Raw genomic sequence first — 20235 nt, forward strand, 5'->3', positions numbered from 1 at the left:
CGTCAGTCATTCTCTCTCCAGCCGACTGTTTTGGTCCAGCTGTTTCAGGAGCGGCGACCTCTGAGAAAACGCTGAGTGGATTAGAAAAGTCGGATCCAATTTACCATCAGCAGTCTGGTGATCATTTCTAACCTGCTTACCGATGCTGCCACAGAATGAGCGCTCCAATCGAAGCTTCGCCCGGAGGCGCCATCTTCACCTTGACGTGACGAGGAACTGGAGCTGGAAGAAGGAATTCATCCAGAGTCTGACGGGATGTGCTCCAGCCTGAACTGAGATCAATCACTGGGATTAACAGCCAAATGACCTCTTTAACCTTTTTGACATTTCCTCCGGTAACTAGTAATGATAATGGTAATGATGAAAACTGAGATATGAGTGGTCGGCCTGAAAGTACCTCAGATTTAGGATGTTTATTGCATATCATACAATTAGACGATGTTTTACAGAAATCGAGTGACTTTCATCTCATTTAAAAGCTGACGGAGCCACAGGAGGTCCCGTCTGCAGTGTGACACCAGCCATGCTGAGGACTCAGCAAACATGGAGGATGGAGCTCTGGTCAGAGGACACTAAATGAAAACCAGCACTGGACATAACCCTGAACACACCATCCCTCTGAAGCACGGCGGAGGCAGCATCATGCTGTAAGGAGGGCAGCTTCACCTTCCAGCAGGAACGACGATCAGAAACATCCAGCATAGCAACAATAGAAACGTTTACACCAAAGCATGTTAAAGTGTTTGAACGGACCAATCAGAGTCCAGACCTTCATCCAACTCAGGCCCCGCCCACACGAGCCGTAATCATCTCCTCTCTCTCCGTCGTTCTTAACAAGTTTTTCCATTCACGAGGGAAACAGCTGCATCTGGGTGACACCATGAAATCTACTGAAAATGATGTAGTACACATGTGTGGCCTATAGGTGGCGCTGTAGCGCTGCCACAGAAATACAGCAGAAACAGAGAAGAAGACACGAAGCATGAAAAAACGTAGAAATGGACAAATCCATCATGTGTCCTTATTAAAGCGACGAGCATCAGCAGCTTCTGCAGCTCCACCTGGAGGAGGTAGTCCGCCATGTTGGTGGTGTTAATGACATCACAGGGGGGGGCGGGGTTATAGGTTTAGAGGCGGGGCCATGACATCATCGCTTTCAGCTAAAGTACATCTAGTCCATTAACACATTAAAGCCTCGGAGGTGTTTTCTAATTCCTCAACGCTGGAGCCAATTAAAAAAACGTTGCGAAAATAATCAGACATAAACCATGGTTACATGAAACGGCGTCGCCGTGTGGGCGGGGCCTGAACCTCTCTTGCGGGACTCGATAAGTCTAATGATCCGACTCTCAGGCTTTATGTTTGACAACCTGTGTGACGACCTTATTATTCCCCCATCAGAACAACTGGCAGTTTGCCAAGACAAGAACGATAGAATGACGAACATAAAGGCCGACGTGAGAGTGTGAACAGAGACACAACTTTAAAAAAAGACAAGTACCCGGTGTGTGTGTGTGTGTGACGGGTACACAGTATTACCTCCTCGCTGAGTGCAGGTGTGGTCTCCTGGTCTGCAGAGGCCTGGATCTGCCACAGTGATGGAGGAGGTGGCAGTACCTCGGGAGGGGTGGGGGTGGGGTTCCATCATCGGACTGCAAACACTGCTGACGGCCGTTCTGTTTGTTTCCCGTAGGCTCACAGAGGGCGAGACGTGGAGGTCGCAGCTCGTATGGGACGAGACAAAAGAAGGAATGTCTCCGTTTCTTCGTTGGACTGTCGCTGTTCAAACTCTTCCTCAGACTCATTTTCACCTCCTACACATTCGTCTGACGCCCCCACGGCACGAGGTCACTGAGCGGCGGCAGAAGCCTCGTCAGCGTGGAACAATAGAGAACATCTTTCAGAGCAGCCGCTCACTTTCACGAAATAGTTGTAATGGAGGTTTTTGTGTGTTAATGAAGCAGCTTGGTAAGTATCACTATATTTGGATGTATATTCTTTAATATATTTAGCATGAGCGACTTGTAGTCCAGGAAATACAGTAGTGATGTGAACGTGAAATGCCTACATGTACCGTATTTCCTGGACTATAAGTCACTGCTGAGTTTGAATCACATGTCAAAATATGTGTCATAAAGATGGACAAGCAACATGTTGTTCCGCCCCGGCCGAGGAGCTGCTGGAGCTAGGGAGGAGGAGGAGGAGGAGGAGGTGGAGGAGGTGGAGGAGGAGGAGGCGGAGGAGGGACTCAGGGCTAAAATTAGCAACACTCCATCGGGCCAAACAGCCACAAACTACTTTTCAGTGCGATAATGAGTTTATTTACAAGAAGCTCTAGTGTAGAAACTAATCAGGAATCATTAAAGTAATCTAAGAGTGAGCTCGACTATAAAATATGAGGATGGAGAGAGACGGTGATGGAGAGAGAGATGGTGATGGAGAGACGTGATGGAGAGAGACGGTGATGGAGAGAGAGACGGTGATGGAGAGACGTGATGGAGAGAGACGGTGATGGAGAGACGGTGATGGAGAGACGGTGATGGAGAGAGAGATGGTGATGGAGAGACAGTGATGGAGAGAGAGATGGTGATGGAGAAACAGTGATGGAGAGAGAGACGGTGATGGAGAGACAGTGATGGAGAGAGAGACGGTGATGGAGAGAGAGACGGTGATGGAGAGACGTGATGGAGAGACGGTGATGGAGAGAGACGGTGATGGAGAGACAGTGATGGAGAGAGAGATGGTGATGGAGAGAGACGGTGATGGAGAGAGAGAGATGGTGATGGAGAGAGATGGTGATGGAGAGACGGTGATGGAGAGAGACGGTGATGGAGAGAGAGACAGTGATGGAGAGAGAGATGGTGATGGAGAGAGATGGTGATGGAGAGAGAGATGGTGATGGAGAGAGACGGTGATGGAGAGAGAGATGGTGATGGAGAGACAGTGATGGAGAGAGAGACGGTGATGGAGAGATGGTGATGGAGAGAGAGACGTGATGGAGAGAGAGATGGTGATGGAGAGATGGTGATGGAGAGAGACGTGATGGAGAGATGGTGATGGAGAGACGTGATGGAGAGACGTGATGAGAGACGTGATGGAGAGACGTGATGGAGAGATGGTGATGGAGAGATGGTGATGGAGAGACGTGATGGAGAGATGGTGATGGAGAGACTTGATGAGAGATGGTGATGGAGAGATGGTGATGGAGAGACAGTGATGGAGAGATGGTGATGAGAGAGATGGTGATGGAGAGACTTGATGAGAGATGGTGATGGAGAGACGTGATGGAGAGATGGTGATGGAGAGAAGTGATGGAGAGAAGTGATGGAGAGATGGTGATGAGAGAGATGGTGATGGAGAGATGGTGATGGAGAGATGGTGATGGAGAGACGGTGATGGAGAGATGGTGATGGAGAGATGGTGATGGAGAGATGGTGATGGAGAACAAAAGAGCAGAAACTTTCATGTGCTTGAACTTTTATTAAAAAAAGAAAAAGTGCTGACTGGCTGTAAAAAGGTTTGCGTTGAAGCTGCAGTTTCTTCACCTCCATCTGGTCACGGCAGCACCACGATCTTCTTCTCCAGCCTCTGCTGGGGGAAGAGGAACCTCCTCATCACCAGGTCCAGCTCCTCCAGAGCCAGCTGAGCCTGCAGCGCCGCCACCTGGTCCGGGTCCCGGATGGCCACGCCCCTCAGGGCCCTGTACAGGTCCAGCAGGACGTCGGCCAGGACCTGAGGAGGACGACCCGGTCAGCCTGCTGCTGTCAGACTTTAAACCTGCAGCTTCTCTTCTCATTCACCTCAGAGGCTTTTGTAAAGAAATGATGAGAAAACATCAAACTAAATCTAGAAAGTGAAGCTGGAAAGGCTGAAACGCATCAGGAGGAGGAAGAAATGGGAGGGGGGAGGTGGTGGAGAGAGGGGGGGAGGAGGGGACAGGAGAAGGAGGAGGAAGAAATGTTTTCTGTCCAGGCTGCTCCACCTCAGATCCTCTTATTACTGCTGAAGACCTGGGGACAGGAGGAGGAGGAGGAGGTGGGAGGGTGGAGGAGGAGGAGGAGAGAGGGGGGGAGGAGGAGGAAGGAGGGGACAGGAGGAGGAGGAGGTGGGAGGGGGGGGAGGAGAGAGGGGGGGAGGAGGAGGAAGGAGGGGACAGGAGAAGGAGGAGGAAGAAATGTTTTCTGTCCAGGCTGCTCCACCTCACATCCTCTTATTACTGATGGATAATGACCTGCTGAAGACCTGGGGACAGGAGGAGGAGGTGGAGGTGGAGGAGGTGGGAGGGTGGAGGAGGAGGAGGAAGAAATGTTTTCTGTCTAGGCTGCTCCACCTCAGATCCTCTTATTACTGCTGGATAATGACCTGCTGAAGACCTGGGGACAGGAGGAGGAGGAGGTGGGAGGGTGGAGGAGGAGGAGGAATGAGGGGACAGGAGGAAGAGGGGGAGGTGGGAGGAGGAGGAGGTGATGGAGGAGGTGGGAGGGGGGAGGAGGAAGGTGGGAGGGGGAAGGAGGAGGAGGTGGAGAGAGGGGGGGAGGAGGAGGAAGAGGGGAGAAGAGCAGGAGAGAGGAGGTGGAGGTCGATGAGGGAGGAGGTGGAGGTGGGAGGAGGAGGAGGTGATGGAGGAGGTGGGAGGGGGGGAGGTGGAGGGAAGAGCAAGATCTGGTCTCCACTTCCTGTAACGATGGAAGTTAGAGGAAATGAAGAGATTAATAAAGTTGAAGTTTCCTTTTTAAATTCTTCTTCCTTCTGGTTCTTCTGCTGAAGCTTCATTGGACGATGTTCCTGGACGAGGTTTGACTGGTGGACGACCTTCAGGACAGGAATGTGTCTAAACACCGTGTTCACACTGACGCAGCTCTATAATCCTGGAGGTGACGGAGGCAGGCTGGGTGACGGGACCGTCTGGAACAACACCCCCCCCTCCTGCACCGTCCAGAACTGCGCCCCCCCTCTGCACGGTCCGGGACTACACCCCCACCCCCACCCCCCCGCCACTACACCCCCCTCTGCCACGTCTGGAACTACACTCTCCATCTGCAATGTGTGTGTGTGTGTGTGTGTGTGTGTGTGTGTGTGTGTGTGTGTGTGTGTGTGTGTGTGTGTGTGTGTGGTTTCACTCCCGTTAGCGAGACTAAAACTTAACCCGAGACGTTTGATCGAGTTTGATTCGGGTTCACACAAACTTTTACTGTCCTGCGACAAACACGGCGCCGGCTGAGGGCTCACTACGTTTCCATGACGACAGAGCACGCTGCCATAGAGAACGCCACGTTTCCATGACAACGGAGCATTCAAACACTGGTTGTGGTGAGATGAGAAGAAATTGCGACGACATAGGAAGCATCACGTTTCAACAACTACACCATGGAATGCATCTCGTTGCCATGACGACAGAACTCAATGACACAGGGGACACTCTGTATCCATGGCAACATCGGCCGTCTCATGTTTTCACTATCGGTGTTACAGCATATTAAGTCTCGTTTTTTTCCACGAGAAGACAGGAAGTGTGGTGTTTCCACGGCGACCCGGAAAGCGTACCTGGGTGGTTTTGTCGCTGAGGCCTCGGAGCAGGAGGACGATGACGTGGACGGCGGCTCTCCGCACCTCCGCCTCCTTCTCCGTCTTCATCAGAGCAGTCAAACATGAGCTGAGCTGCAAACAGACAAACGTCAGGCGTCAAAACATCCGGATGTCCACGAAGGATCTTCTGCGTTTAGTTTGGAGTTCCTCTGGGATCAATACTGGGTCCCCCAGGGTTTTCATTTTGCCGTTTAAAATAGTTGGTGATTTTTTTAAGTAATAAACTGTATCTTGGATAAGTTTCTCTTCCTCCTTCTTCTTCTCTTTATTTAAAACAATCATCTTATGTCTACTTTAATTTGGTCACAATATTCAGTGAAACTAACTGCTGCTTTGCCAAACAGCATTTTTACTTAAATAGAATTATCATAATAATCTGGATTGGATTATTGTGCCAATTCCATTTCTGTGTGTTATTGTAGTGAATTTAAGTTAAATGAGTAGAAATTGTTCTTTAGGTTTATTTCGGTTTCTGTTCATTCCAACAATGAAAAGGAATTTGTGGATGTTTTGGGTCCATGGATCAGATGATGGACGGCCGACGTGAAGAATGAAGGAATCATCAGGATGTGTGGTGGTCAGCAGCTGACTGACACACACACCAACACACACACACACACACACACACACACACACACACACACACACACACACACACACACACACACACACACACACACACACACACACACACACACACACACACACACACACACACACACACACACACACACACACACACACACACACACACCCACACACACACACACACAATGGTGCAGCTTAATGAGTCAGCATTCTCTTCCTCCTGCTGACACTGACGCTGGTTTATACAACAGCAGCACGTTTCACCTGGAGCAGCGACCGCCGCAGCAGGATCACAGCAGGATCACAGCAGGATCACAGCCAGATCACAGCCCGATCACAGCAGGATCACAGCAGGATCACAGCCCGATCACAGCCGGATCACAGCAGGATCACAGCCCGATCACAGCAGGATCACAGCCCGATCACAGCCGGATCACAGCAGGATCACAGCCCGATCACAGCAGGATCACAGCAGGATCACAGCCCAATCACAGCCGGATCACAGCCCGATCACAGCCCGATCACAGCCGGATCACAGCAGGATCACAGCCCGATCACAGCAGGATCACAGCAGGATCACAGCCCGATCACAGCCCGATCACAGCAGGATCACAGCCCAATCACAGTCGGATCACAGCAGGATCACAGCAGGATCACAGCAGGATCACAGCAGGATCACAGCAGGATCACAGCAGGATCACAGCCCGATCACAGCCGGATCACAGCCCGATCACAGCAGGATCACAGCAGGATCACAGCCCGATCACAGCAGGATCACAGCAGGATCACACACAGCGAGGCCTCGACATCGTCTCGGTACCACGGTAACCAGTCAAGCTGTACTAGCAGCTGATTGGCTGATGATTTGGCCCGGTGATTGGAACCGTTTCCACCACAACGTTTTCAAAAGAAAGCTTGATCACTGCTGATGTGTGTGTTTGTGTGTGATTCACACTCAGGAGCGAATTATAGTGTAGAAAACACAGTATATGTAGGCGCTTCACTTTTCACATCACTACCGTATTTCCTGGATTATAAGTCACTTTTTTTTTTTGTTGTGCGGTTGCTCATGCTAGGTATATTAAGAAACAATATATATCCTAATATAGTGATGCTTACCAAGTTGGACCACTAGATGTCAGTGCATGACAACAGAAATCTGCTACAGCAACACAAAAAACCTCCATTACGACTGTATTTGATATATTTTACTTCCCAGAACTCAGCAGTAAAAAAAAGAAAAATGTCCACAGAGGATTTAAACTAAAAATAGAAAATAGAAAAGTGTGTGAGAAACTTCTGCACGACTGGAGAACAGAACACTTATGAATGCGACTTTTAAATTTTTCTTAACGCATTTTTTAACTCAGGAGCAACTTTTAGTCCAGAACATACGGTAATATAGGCAGTTTCAGTCACACTGTTTGAATGTGTCTTCTATTAAGAAGTATAAAGTTCTGACCTCCTGAGCCAGAGGTCCCAGCGAGTAGTCCATCCTCTGACACAGCTCGCCCAGGTTGGACAGGCTGCTGGCTCGGACGCTCCGGTCCGGGTCCCTCGTCCCTCGGAGGAAGACGGCCACTAGAGGACGACCCAGGTGAGGCGCCAGCTCCCCTGCAGCAGCAGCAGGAGGAAGAGAGTAGAAAGGTTCTCACATCTTCACTCTGGAATCCACAATGTGGTCACTTTTATCATCGTGTAACGTCCCATAACGTCCACATCGTTGTCCACTACGTCCATGGTGCGCAGGACGACTCCACTCAAGCGGCACAAATATTCATATTTCGCCATTTTTTGTTTGGTTTTTGTTTGAATCGCCTTCACAAGGAGGGTTTCATCTCATTTCAGTGTCAATACTGTTGTGACTCTCCACAGCTCTGGATCACTGAGCTTCACAGAGCGGCGGCGGCGGCGGCGAGCCAGCTGCCACAGACAACAAGGGAGCGTCTTTACCCGCCGCCTCAACATGAGTGATGCTGCTTTCAGACCAGCTGAGTTCTTAAGAGACACACAAAGAGGCGAGCTGCCGCCGGCTCACAGCTGCTCACGGCAAGCCGCGGCTCTGGAGTCGCTCCAGAAAACTGCTCCAACGTAAAACCTAAAGAACTAAAGCAGGTTCCCCGTTTGATATGTGGAGGAACTGACAACTGGAAAGCTGCGAGGACACGGCTAAAACCGCCGAAAGGTAGAAATAGATAGAACCGATAAAAATAACTAAACAAATTAAACTACTAACATCAGATTATAGAGCATCTTCTTCTTCTGACATCCGGATTATAGAGGGTCGTCTTCTTCTGACATCCGGATTATAGAGGTTCTTCCTCCTCCAACATCAGATTATAGAGCATCCCCCTCTAACATCAGATTATAGAGCATCTCCCATCTAACATCAGATTATAGAGCACCGTCCCCTCCAACATCACATTATAGAGCATCCTCCTCATCTGACATCCGATTATAGAGCATCTCCCTCCTCCAACATCCGATTATAGAGCATATTCCCCCTCTAACATCAGATTATAGAGCATCTTCCTCCCCCAACATCAGATTATAGAGCATCTTCCTCCTCTAACATCAGATCATACAGCATCACCCTCCTCTAACATCCAGATTATACAGCATCTTCCTCATCTGACATCAGATTATAGAGCATCTTCCTCCGCCAACATCAGATTATAGAGCATCTTCCTCCGCCAACATCAGATTATAGAGCAGCTTCCCCAACATCAGATTATAGAGCATCTTCATCCGCCAACATCAGATTATAGAGCATCTTCCTCCTCTAACATCAGATTATAGAGTATCGTCCTCCTCTAACATCCAGATTATAGAGCATCTTCCTCCTCTGACATCCGATTATAGAGCATCTTCCTCCACAGAGTGAATCGGTTATTAAACTGACCGACAGTTCCTCTAATCTGCCACAGCAGCAGTCCAATAATCCAGACCTGCACTGTGTCAACGTGGGGTTAAACTTTCTGTGTGGCAACGACTCTGAGCACCGGGAGCGACCCAGAGCAGAGCCAAGCATGCAGCCGTCTGGGTCAGACCTGCAGTCCACACACACACACACACACACACACCCATGGCCCGGCTCGCCCTCATCAGGACCTCGCCCACTTTCAGCCGGGTCTCCAGCGAACGCTGCGGGTCGGCCGAAGGACGCGACGGGCCGAGCTGGAAGTCCTGCAGGAGGCGCTGCAGGATCCGGTCCGGGTACGAGTCAACAAGAACAGAGAGACCTGGGGGGGGGGGGGGGGGGGTAGACATTAAAATAGACTACATCTAAAGTTCAAAGCAAAAACAATCAAATTAAAATCACTTTACACACAAATCGACATTCAGCCTGAAAATAACCAGAAATCAAGGAAATATTCCAGAAATCATCCAAAGTCCAGAACTAAAGTATAAACTTGCTTCACATCAACTTCAGAACCAGAAGATAAAGTCAAAATGAACTCCTCAGAAACTGGTGAGAAATTAATAGAAAATCAAATTGGAACTTTAATTAAAGTTAAAAGCTCATTTAACAAGAGTCCAAATCAAAAGTGATGTTCTGCTGCTTTGGTGAAGTATCTTCTCAGTACATGGGAGGAATCTGAATATTTTCAACTGGATCTGCTTCACCTTGAATGGCTGACAGGTAAACGAAGGAGTCTTCATGTTCCAGGTTTTCTAAGAAGAGCTGCAGGAGAAACAAAGTGTGATTCAAACCAGAAGAAGATCGATGCTGCAGATCAAAGACAGAAATCAAAGGGTTTGTTTTCACAGCAGGGGGGCTCCTTCCTCTTTACACAGAACAGTCAATGAGTCTGAGCCACAGCACATCAACACCAAATACAGGAAATACTACCAAATACTACCAAATACAGGAAACACTACCAAACACTACCAAATAGAGGAAACACTACCAAATAGAGGAAACACTACCAAATACTACCAAATACAATAAACACTACCAAATACAGTAAACACTACCAAACACTACCAAATACAGGAAATACTACCAAATACAGGAAACACTACCAAATACTACCAAATACAGGAAACACTACCAAACACTACCAAATAGAGGAAACACTACCAAATAGAGGAAACACTACCAAATACTACCAAATACAGTAAACACTACCAAATACAGGAAATACTACCAAATAGAGGAAACACTACCAAATAGAGTAAACACTACCAAATAGAGGAAACACTACCAAATACTCCCAAATTCAGGAAACACTACCAAATAGAGTAAACACTACCAAATACTACCAAATACAGTAAATGCTACCAAATAGAGTAAACACTACCAAATACTACCAAATACAGTAAACACTACCAAATAGAGTAAACACTACCAAATACGACCAAATACAGTAAACACTACCAAATAGAGTAAACACTACCAAATACGACCAAATACAGTAAACACTACCAAATAGAGTAAACACTACCAAATACTACCAAATACAGTAAACACTACCAAATAGAGTAAACACTACCAAATACTACGAAACACTACCAAATAGAGTAAACACTAGTAAACACTACCAAATACAGTAAACACTACCAAATAGAGTAAACACTACCAAATAGAGTAAATACCACCAAATCTCAAAAGCACTACAAAATAGAGAAAATACAACAAAATACCCCCAAAATTGGTAGTGATTTCTCTATTCAGTAGTATTTTTTGAATTGTGTAGTGTTTTTTGAATTTGGTAACGTTTTCTCTGTTTTGTAGAGATTTTTGAATTTGGGAGCATTTTCTTTAATTTGTAGTGTTTTCTGGATTTAGTAGTGCTTTCTGAAGTTTGTAATGTTTTGCACCTCCAGGCCACCGTACCAAACAAAGCCCAAAATAAAACCTTGAACCGATTCTTCAAATTTGGTCAAAATGAGCATGACATCACATTTTAAACAAACCAAAGTCTGAAAAGTCCCTGAAGTAAATTTGTCTCAACTTGTAATTTTGAAAAGTGGCACTGAGCTGATCTTTAAGATTTCAGAGTTTGCAGCTGCTCTTCAGGTAGAGGAGCAGAAAAGACGAGGAACGTCTCAATATATATTATAACTTCAGTGATCAACTCACCGTGACGACTTTGTCCTGAGCCTGGACGACCCCGGGATCTTTGACCTGCACCATCTGGGTGAGGGTCCTCAGGGCGAGGGCCCGGGTCGGCACATCAGGGTTACAGGCCTCCAGCAGCCAATCAGAAAGCGGCCTGGGAGGCGGCCGGGGTTGTGATTGGCTGCTGCCGGGCGCCTGCGGGCTGATGTTTGCTGCTGGAGCGGGGTGTGTGGCGTGTGGCGGAGCCGTCGCTGCTGAGGCGGCGGCGTGGGCGAGGTCTTCGGGCCGGTACGCTCCGTGCGTGGCGATGACGGCTCGGAGGTCGGACGCCAGCCCCTGGATGAAGGCGTCAGAGTGCCGCTGAGCCAACGTCTCCAGAGGAGGAAGCAGCCGAGACATGGACGAGTAGTCCTCCGAACTGAGCTGAGACAGGAGGCGTTCAGGGACATCCGGTCATTTCTGTTCTGATATCAACTCTCTGTCACAGGCTCTCAAACATGAGGCGTTCAGGGACATCCGGTCATTTCTGTTCTGATATCAAGTCTCTGTCACAGGCTCTCAAACATGAGGCGTTCAGGGACATCCGGTCATTTCTGTTCTGATATCAACTCTGTCACAGGCTCTCAAACATGAGGCGTTCAGGGACATCCGGTCATTTCTGTTCTGATATCAACTCTCTGTCACAGGCTCTCAAACATGAGGCGTTCAGGGACATCCGGTCATTTCTGTTCTGATATCAACTCTCTGTCACAGGCTCTCAAACATGAGGCGTTCAGGGACATCCGGTCATTTCTGTTCTGATATCAACTCTCTGTCACAGGCTCTCAAACATGAGGCGTTCAGGGACATCCGGTCATTTCTGTTCTGATATCAACTCTCTGTCACAGGCTCTCAAACATGGGGCGTTCAGGGACATCCGGTCATTTCTGTTCTGATATCAACTCTCTGTCACAGGCTCTCAAACATGGGGCGTTCAGGGACATCCGGTCATTTCTGTTCTGATATCAACTCTCTGTCACAGGCTCTCAAACATGGGGCGTTCAGGGACATCCGGTCATTTCTGTCATGCGTGCTACTGGACCCCAAATGAAGCGTTCAGGTGCTCAGAAGTTCAGCGAACAGTAAACAGTAATTATGTACAAAAAAGGAAGTACAGAGAGAGAAAAAACCAAAAAGTACCACAATCGATCAATATGAACCGATTTCTGAGCATCAAGACACAACAGAGGCAGAATTGAGACGAAGGTAAATAACAACAACGGAGTGTCGGTACCGGAGGTCCGGACAGCAGCGTGGCCACCAGGCCCATCCCCATGCTCAGCGTCTGGCTCTCCACAGGGTTCCAAACCTCTGGCCCGGGGCCCCGGTTCAGGCCCACACAAGCCCTCTGGAGCAGCGACACCATGAAGTCCACCACCTGCAGGCAGAACAGACGGCGGGAGGGAAGAGCTGTGTGGCGCCGGGCGAGGACCAAATACGCTAAAGTCAGGCTAAGCTAAAATATGTTGAGTGTGAGTGAGTTCTTTAACGGTAGCATGACACGAGCTACACTGGGTTCAGCTAATAAAGGTTAAGATGAGCTCAACTTAGCCTGTGTTAGCATTAGCCTGTGTTAGCATTAGCCTGCTAGCCAGCCTGGTGCTCATTACCTGCGCTGTGCTCCTCAGCAGCTGGCCGTGCTCCAGACTCTCCACCATCACCGCCAGCACCTGCAGCAGAGATAACCTCCGGCCTCCTCTCTCAGCTCCGCCCTGCAGACGATGCTCCACCTCCAGCAGCGTCATGGCCGCCACAACAGGCTCCTCCTCCTCATCCTCCTCTTCCTCAGCCCAGCTGGTCAGCTCCTGCCGGAGGTGCAGAGGAAACGTCATCACGATGTAGAGCAGAGAAAGGTAGAGTAGAGTAGAGTAGAGTAGAGTAGAGTAGAGTAGAGTAGGGTAGAGTAGGGTAGATTAGAGTAGAGTAGAGTAGAGTAGGGTAGATTAGAGTAGAGTAGAGTAGAGTAGAGTAGAGTAGAGTAGGGTAGAGTAGATTAGAGTAGGGTAGATTAGAGTAGAGTAGGGTAGATTAGAGTAGAGTAGGGTAGGGTAGAGTAGGGTAGGGTAGGGTAGAGTAGAGTAGAGTAGGGTAGGGTAGGGTAGAGTAGAGTAGGGTAGAGTAGAGTAGGGTAGAGTAGAGTAGAGTAGGGTAGAGTAGAGTAGAGTAGAGTAGGGTAGGGTAGGGTAGGGTAGGGTAGGGTAGGGTAGAGTAGAGTAGAGTAGAGTAGAGTAGAGTAGAGTAGGGTAGAGTAGAGTAGGGTAGAGTAGAGTAGGGTAGGGTACGGTAGAGTAGAGTAGAGTAGAGTAGAGTAGAGTAGAGTAGAGTAGAGTAGAGTAGAGTGTTTGACCTGCAGCAGCAGCAGGAAGAAGTCTGCAGGCAGCTGATTTTCTTTCAGTTCAGTCAACAGCAGCATCAGAGTCTTTAGTCTCCACTGCTCCTCTGAGAGCCGCTGGAACAGCTGATCGTCCTCGTCGCTAACACACACACACACAGGGTCACACACACACACACACACACACACACACACACACACACACACACACACACACACACACACACACACACACACACACACACACACACACACACACACAGGGTCACACACACACACAGGGTCACACACACACACGCACACACACACACACACACACACACACAGGGTCACACACACAGGGTCACACACACACACACACACACACACACACAGGGTCACACACACACACACACACACACACACACACACACACACACACACACACACACACACACACACACACACACACACACACACACACACACACACACACACACACACACACACACACACACACACACACACACTCACCTGCAGCTCTGGATGCGGCTCAGCCGGGCTCCTCCATCGCTGCCTGGGCTGAAGGTGAAGCCTGTGGCCACGTCCCGCCCCCCTGACCCCCCTGACCCCCCTGACCCCCCCGCCCCCTGCAGGCCTGACAGCCGCCGCAGGGCTGAGAGTGCGGCGGGGGGGTCGGCGTGGCTCAGGTACCACAGCAGGACTTCCTGACAGGGGGCGCTGTGGAGCGCACACGCGCACACACACACACACACACACACACACACACACACACACACACACACACACACACACACACACACACACACACACACAGCACTTGTAGTTCTGGGTTCAATGTGGACGAGTTTGAGGCTAAACTGGTTCTGAGCAGATCATCTACTCCTGATGAGCTGCAATGGCTCCACCTAGAGGTCAAACATGTTATAGCAGGACCATGAGGCCATGAGAGAGCCAATCAGAGAAGTCGTGTTTCCTCACCGAAGGTTTGAGACATTTTTTTTGGTGAAGCAGAAGAGGGAGAAGAGGACGGGGAGAACTTCCTCCAGAGCGTCCAGGAGACACGCAGACGGACTGCTTCCAACCACACACACCTGAGACACACAGCGGAGGTCAAAGGTCAAACCCACAGTTCTGTTTCACATCCAGGAGAGGAGCTTGTTGTTTGTTTGTTCTTTCTCTGGTTCACCTTGTAGACGTCGTCCAAACACTGCGACAGCTCGGCCTCGTCCACCTCCGACCCCCCGCAGTCTGACACACACACACACACACACACACACACACACACACACACACACAACTTTCATGTTTGATTTCTGTGAACTTGAGAATTAATAATAAATGTGTCGTGTGTTGGTGTTTGAGTGAGTGACTGACCGTCCGTGGCGGTGCAGCGGAGCAGCGCCGCCAGCAGGGGGCGCAGCAAGTACTGCTTAGCAAAAGCCGGCTGCTCCTGAATCACAGACAGCGCCGTCCTGGTGGCAACACGCTGGAACTGCTGCGCCGTCAGCTTGTCTCTGAAGTGAAGCAGGTTCAGGATCTGAACAACAACAACAACGTCAACAGAACAACAACAACATGAACAACAACAACAACGTCAACAGAACAACAACAACATGAACAACAACAACAACGTCAACAGAACAACAACATGAACAACAACATTGTCAACAGAACAACAACAACATGAACAACAACGTCGTCAACAGAACAACATCAAATCCACATGAACAACATCAAAAACACAAACTACAACAATGGAAATAACAATGTCAACAACAACAACAACAACACGATTGTTAACAAACAGAATGAAGGATCGGTTTTCACAACGTGAAGTCAAATGATTTGTTTTTGCGTTTCCATTCCAGAAAACCTTTGCGTTTCCGCGGCAACGGCAGAAATGCTGAAATCGATGTATTTAGCACGTTGAGCCACGAGGTGGAGCTGTTGCTTGTTTTTTGCTATGAAACCACGCAGTCCCAGCTCCGTTGTCGTGGCAACAGAAGAACAAAACGTTTGAGGTTTTCACCTGGAGCCCCGTCTCACCTGAGGGCAAAGGAGTTTGAAGTATTGGTCTGCGGAGGTGGACTGAGGACAGGCCACCAGGATCCGAGCCACAGCGTCGCACTTCCTCCAGTTTGACTCGCCCCCTGCAGGACACACACGGTACTGCAGTCAGAGAACTATCGGGGGCGTCAAACACATTTTAAGTCGGTTTCCCACATTCAGGCCACATTAATTTTGAGCCGTAAAATAAAAGCCTTTAAATTTGAATTTATTTTTGTAAATGTAAACTTTTTTCTTTGTTGTGGTTCAGAGCGTACGTGATGAAAATATATAGATCTGCACAAAAACAAAAAACGACAAGAGAAAATGACTATAATCTCAACATGAAGCCAATTTTAATGAAATCTTCTGCAAAATAGAGAGAAAAGTCCAAAAAACTGTTGCATTCTGGGTGTTTTTACAAACTCCCGCTGCCAGCGTGGCTTTGAGGCTAGTTTGATAGCGACCAGGTAGCGAGCCGTCATGCTGATGTCTCAGCCGGCGGATTGGAGCCTCTGGTGAGTCGGTGTTGGCCCACGGGCTTTATGTTAGACCCCCGCCCACTGTGCCCCCCCTCACCTGTGCCCCCCTCCAGCACTGCCCGGACCACAGCCTGCACGCCGCCGGGCTGCACCAGCCTCTCCGACAGCAGCCGACCGCACAGGCGCCTCAGCCAGGCCGGAGCCGGCCGGGAGCTCGGCCCGGCGCCGCCCCCCACCGGACCGCCCTGACAGGAGACACGTCAGCACTTTTAGTTTCAAATGTTGCTGCAAACTGCAACTGAAAAACAAAGGCGAAGCTGGTGTCAAATTACATCAAATATGAAGCGTAGAACCGAATCAATAAATATTGGGTTGTTATTTTTACTAACATTCATGTTTTTAAGGTGTTTTCTTTGTCCCCGTGCGAGAGGGGGAGGCTGGTGTCAAATTACTTCAAACGTGTTGTCGAATGTGCATCACGGAATAAAAAACTTTTTCTTTCAGATCACACATTTTGTTAAAAACAAACACCGACGTTACAAAAACAAACAACAGCCCTCAACAACAACACAGAAGTCCTGAAGCCCGCAGTGACACCTGGACGGCCTCACCCAGCAGGAACACAGGTGTGTGGTGGTGGTGGTTTCCCCTCACACCTGTTTTGGCGCCCCCTGCAGGAGGAGCAGCTCCCGGATGACCAGCGGCTGGTAAACTTTATCCAGAAGATTCTTCAGAGCGTCTTTACAGCGACGGCGCTCGTCCACACTGAGCTGCAGGGAGAGGAGAGGACTGAAGCTGTGGTAGAAACTGAGGAAGAGGAGGAGCAGGGGGAGGATGAGGAGGAAGATGAGGAGGAGGAGAAGAAGGAAGAGGAGGACGAGGAGGAGAAAGAGGACGAGGAAGAGGAGGAAGAGGAGGAGGATGAAGAGGAGGAGGAGGGGGATGAAGAGGAGGAGAAAGAGGACGAGGAAGAGGAGGAAGATGAGGAGGAGCAGGAGGACGAGGAGGAGGAAGAGGACGAGCAGGAGGAGGAAGAGGAGGACGAGGAAGAGGAGGAAGAGGATGAGGAAGAGGAGGAGGAGGAGGATAAGGACGAGCAGGAGGAGGAAGAGGAGGAAGAGGAGGAGGAGGAGGAAGAGGAGGAGAAAGAGGACGAGGAAGAGGAGGATAAGGACGAGCAGGAGGAGGAAGAGGAGGAGAAAGAGGACGAGGAAGAGGAGGAAGAGGAGGAGGAGGAGCAGGAAGATGAGGAGGAAGAGGAGGAAGATGAGGAGGTGCAGGTGGACGAGGAGGAGGATAAGGACGAGCAGGAGGAGGAAGAGGAGGACGAGGAAGAGGAGGAGGAGGAGGAAGAGGAGGAAGAGGAGGAGGAGGAGTAAGAGGAGGAGGAAGAGGAGGAAGAGGAGGAGATTGCTGAGCTCTCGTTACCGTCTGCCCGTTGCGGAGCGGCTGATGTCCTAGCTGGCAGAGCGCCGCCATCACGTCTCCCAGATGTCGGCTGAACACGACGGTGGCGAGCGACGACAGCTCGCACACCTGCAGCAGCACCTCTGTGGTCACCAGGAGGCGTCGCCCAGCCTCAGGCCCCGCCCCCTCTCCCACCAGCGCCTCCACCTGGGTTCCGAACGCCGACCTGCAACCCAGCGGCGTTCCCACCCCGGGCGCCAGGTGGGGGCAGAGGCCGAGGCACACGGCGAACTGCAGCGCCGCCGCCAGCGCCTTCTGCTGCGCCACACTCAGCACGTCGGGGGGGAGGGGCGGGGCCGTGTGCAGGGCGGGGCTTGCAGAAGGGGGCGGGGCCTCCTGGAAGCGCTGCAGCTGCTGGCTCAGGTGTCGCTCTAAGGTGAGAAGCAGCAGGAGGAGCTCCTGCACGAAGCTCCAGGCGCCGTCCTCCTCGCCACCACCCTCGCCGTACCAGCCCGCCGCCGCCTTCACGTCCTCACGCAGCCGCCGCACCTCCGCCAGCCCGCTGTCGCCATGGAGACGCTCCAGGAGGGCGGCTCTGTTCGCCTCCAGAGCTCCCAACAGGGGGCGCTGCTGCGAGGAGGGAGAGTCCAGGGTCTCTGAAGAAGAACACACCACAATCAACCTGCGACACACACACACACACACACACACACACACACACACACACACACACACACACAGAATACATAGACACAAACACACACACGCACATAGACTACATGGACACACACACAGAATACATATATACACACACACACACACAGAATACACAGACAGACAGACAGACAGACAGACAGACAGACAGACACACAGAATACAGGCACACACACACACACACACACACACACACACACACACACACACACACACACACACACACACACACACACACATAGAATAGAGATGCACTCTCACACACAGACAGACGTGTTTTTCCCGCTATAACTTCCTTCCACTCACCGGCCGCGGGTCTCGTGAGGACCTGAATCGCACTCAGGATCTCGGAGGTCATTTTTTACTCCAAATGTCTCATATTTAAGAAGAATATTTAGATTTTAATGTGTTTAAGGAGGAAAGCGGACTCACGTGGCTAAATGCTAAAAACACAGATCTGCGGCGCCGGATCATGACGTCACGGCGTAAATGCCATTCCAGTACGGGATTGGCTGAAGCTCCGTGACGTCATGACGCCGCATTCACGGACGGCGGAATAAATCGGAATTGTCTTAGAAGCGACACGTTAATTGTAACTTTTTCTAAATTAATCCGTATTTTATTGGTAAATACGGACCAGTAAAGATGAATGTATTTATTTAGTCACGAAGTTTAAACTCTCTTTACTCTAATCGATTCTTTTATTACGTAAAGTACTTAAAGCATCTGCTGTTGGAGGGGTGGATAGACAGTAGCCCCATCTGGTGGCGATTATAGGTAATGACACTGCAGGCGACCACTTGTGTTATTGTCATTATAGCAGTTTTAAAGTTTTAAAGAGTACAAATCATTTAACCTTATATTTACACGATGTGATACTTTAAGTACTATACGTAATAAGACAATCAATTAGAGTAGAAATTCAAACGCAGTTATTTTGGACTCCTGAAGACGTCTTTCACATTTTAGACACTCAAAGTCCATTAACTGGCCTTTCTTTCTTTATATTCTTTATATTTTCCACTTTCGTCCACTTCAAGTCCATTTCCTGGAAAGTTTTCCATATTGAAGATATCTGTCTTTATCCACTTTGTCCTATTCTGGACACTCGAAGGCCATTGTTGGACATTTGCAGTGATGTTGTCTTTGTTTTATGTTTTCAGCTCCTGTAGTCCTTCGAACCGTTTCATGTTTTAGACTCTATGTCCGGTGTCATTCTCCTCCTGGAGACACAATCAGTCCAAATCCTGGACATTCACATTGTTTGTTGACATCTATGCATCATTTCCAGGACACTTGACGTCCACTTCCTGAGGGTTTTCTATATTTTGGACACGTATTGCAAGTCTTCTTGGTATTTTCCACATTTTACACCCTTACAGGTCGTTTCCTTGGCAACGTCTCAGAATGTCGACGTGTTTATTTCCTCTGCTCCATTATCCTGGTTAGTTTTTCCATATTTTGGACATGTTGTTCATCTCCTTGAGACACTATTAGTCCAAATCCTGGACATTCACGGGGTCTTTTGCGGGCAGTTCTGCTTACATCGGCACATTCCTAGATTCTGCCTCAGTTCCTTGGACACTTAACACCCGTTCCCTTGATTGTCTTCCGTGTTCTGGAGTCTATTTTCTTGGTCTTCTTCACATTTTAGACGCTGACGGTTCATTTCCCTTGGGACTTTTGCACGTTACAGACACTTCTGGTAGATTTCCTCTGACACCTTTGTTGACAGTCTGTCTGAGAAAGTTTGTGCTTGGCCGTCGTGAAGGTTTCCCTCTCCGCGATAAGACGAGCCGTTGTTTGGTCTCGGGGGGGGGGGGGGGGGGGGGGGGATAAAGCTTCTTCTGGCTGTTTTGTCTGACTGTTGTCGCCAGCTGTAGCCTTGACGGTGAGACGGTCGGACCGCCGAGGCCCTGAGACGTAAACAGGCCTGGTTCGTCTCCCAGCGTCTGTCCCAGGCTGCCGGCGGA

General features: G+C 49.6%; 1 protein-coding gene across 1 annotated transcript; it reads right to left on the bottom strand.

Annotated features, from left to right (window-relative positions):
* Window positions 1-3463: 3463 nt before the first annotated feature.
* On the bottom strand, window positions 3464-18726 carry tango6 (transport and golgi organization 6 homolog). Its single transcript, XM_080474505.1, has 18 exons — window positions 18569-18726; window positions 17570-18204; window positions 16798-16911; window positions 16239-16386; window positions 15660-15763; window positions 14988-15150; window positions 14800-14861; window positions 14592-14704; window positions 14124-14330; window positions 13626-13752; window positions 12889-13083; window positions 12513-12656; window positions 11261-11662; window positions 9802-9859; window positions 9258-9416; window positions 7637-7788; window positions 5545-5658; window positions 3464-3732 (listed from the first exon to the last, which is right to left on the bottom strand). Exons 1-18 carry the CDS (start codon window positions 18618-18620, stop codon window positions 3556-3558), a joined length of 3126 nt encoding a protein of 1041 aa, XP_080330631.1. The 5' UTR covers window positions 18621-18726; the 3' UTR covers window positions 3464-3555.
* Between the last annotated feature and the right edge of the window lie 1509 nt (window positions 18727-20235).

The sequence above is a fragment of the Lipophrys pholis genome (genome assembly GCF_963383615.2).
Source record: "Lipophrys pholis genome assembly, chromosome: 11".
In the NCBI taxonomy this organism is placed as follows: Eukaryota; Metazoa; Chordata; class Actinopteri; order Blenniiformes; family Blenniidae; genus Lipophrys; species Lipophrys pholis.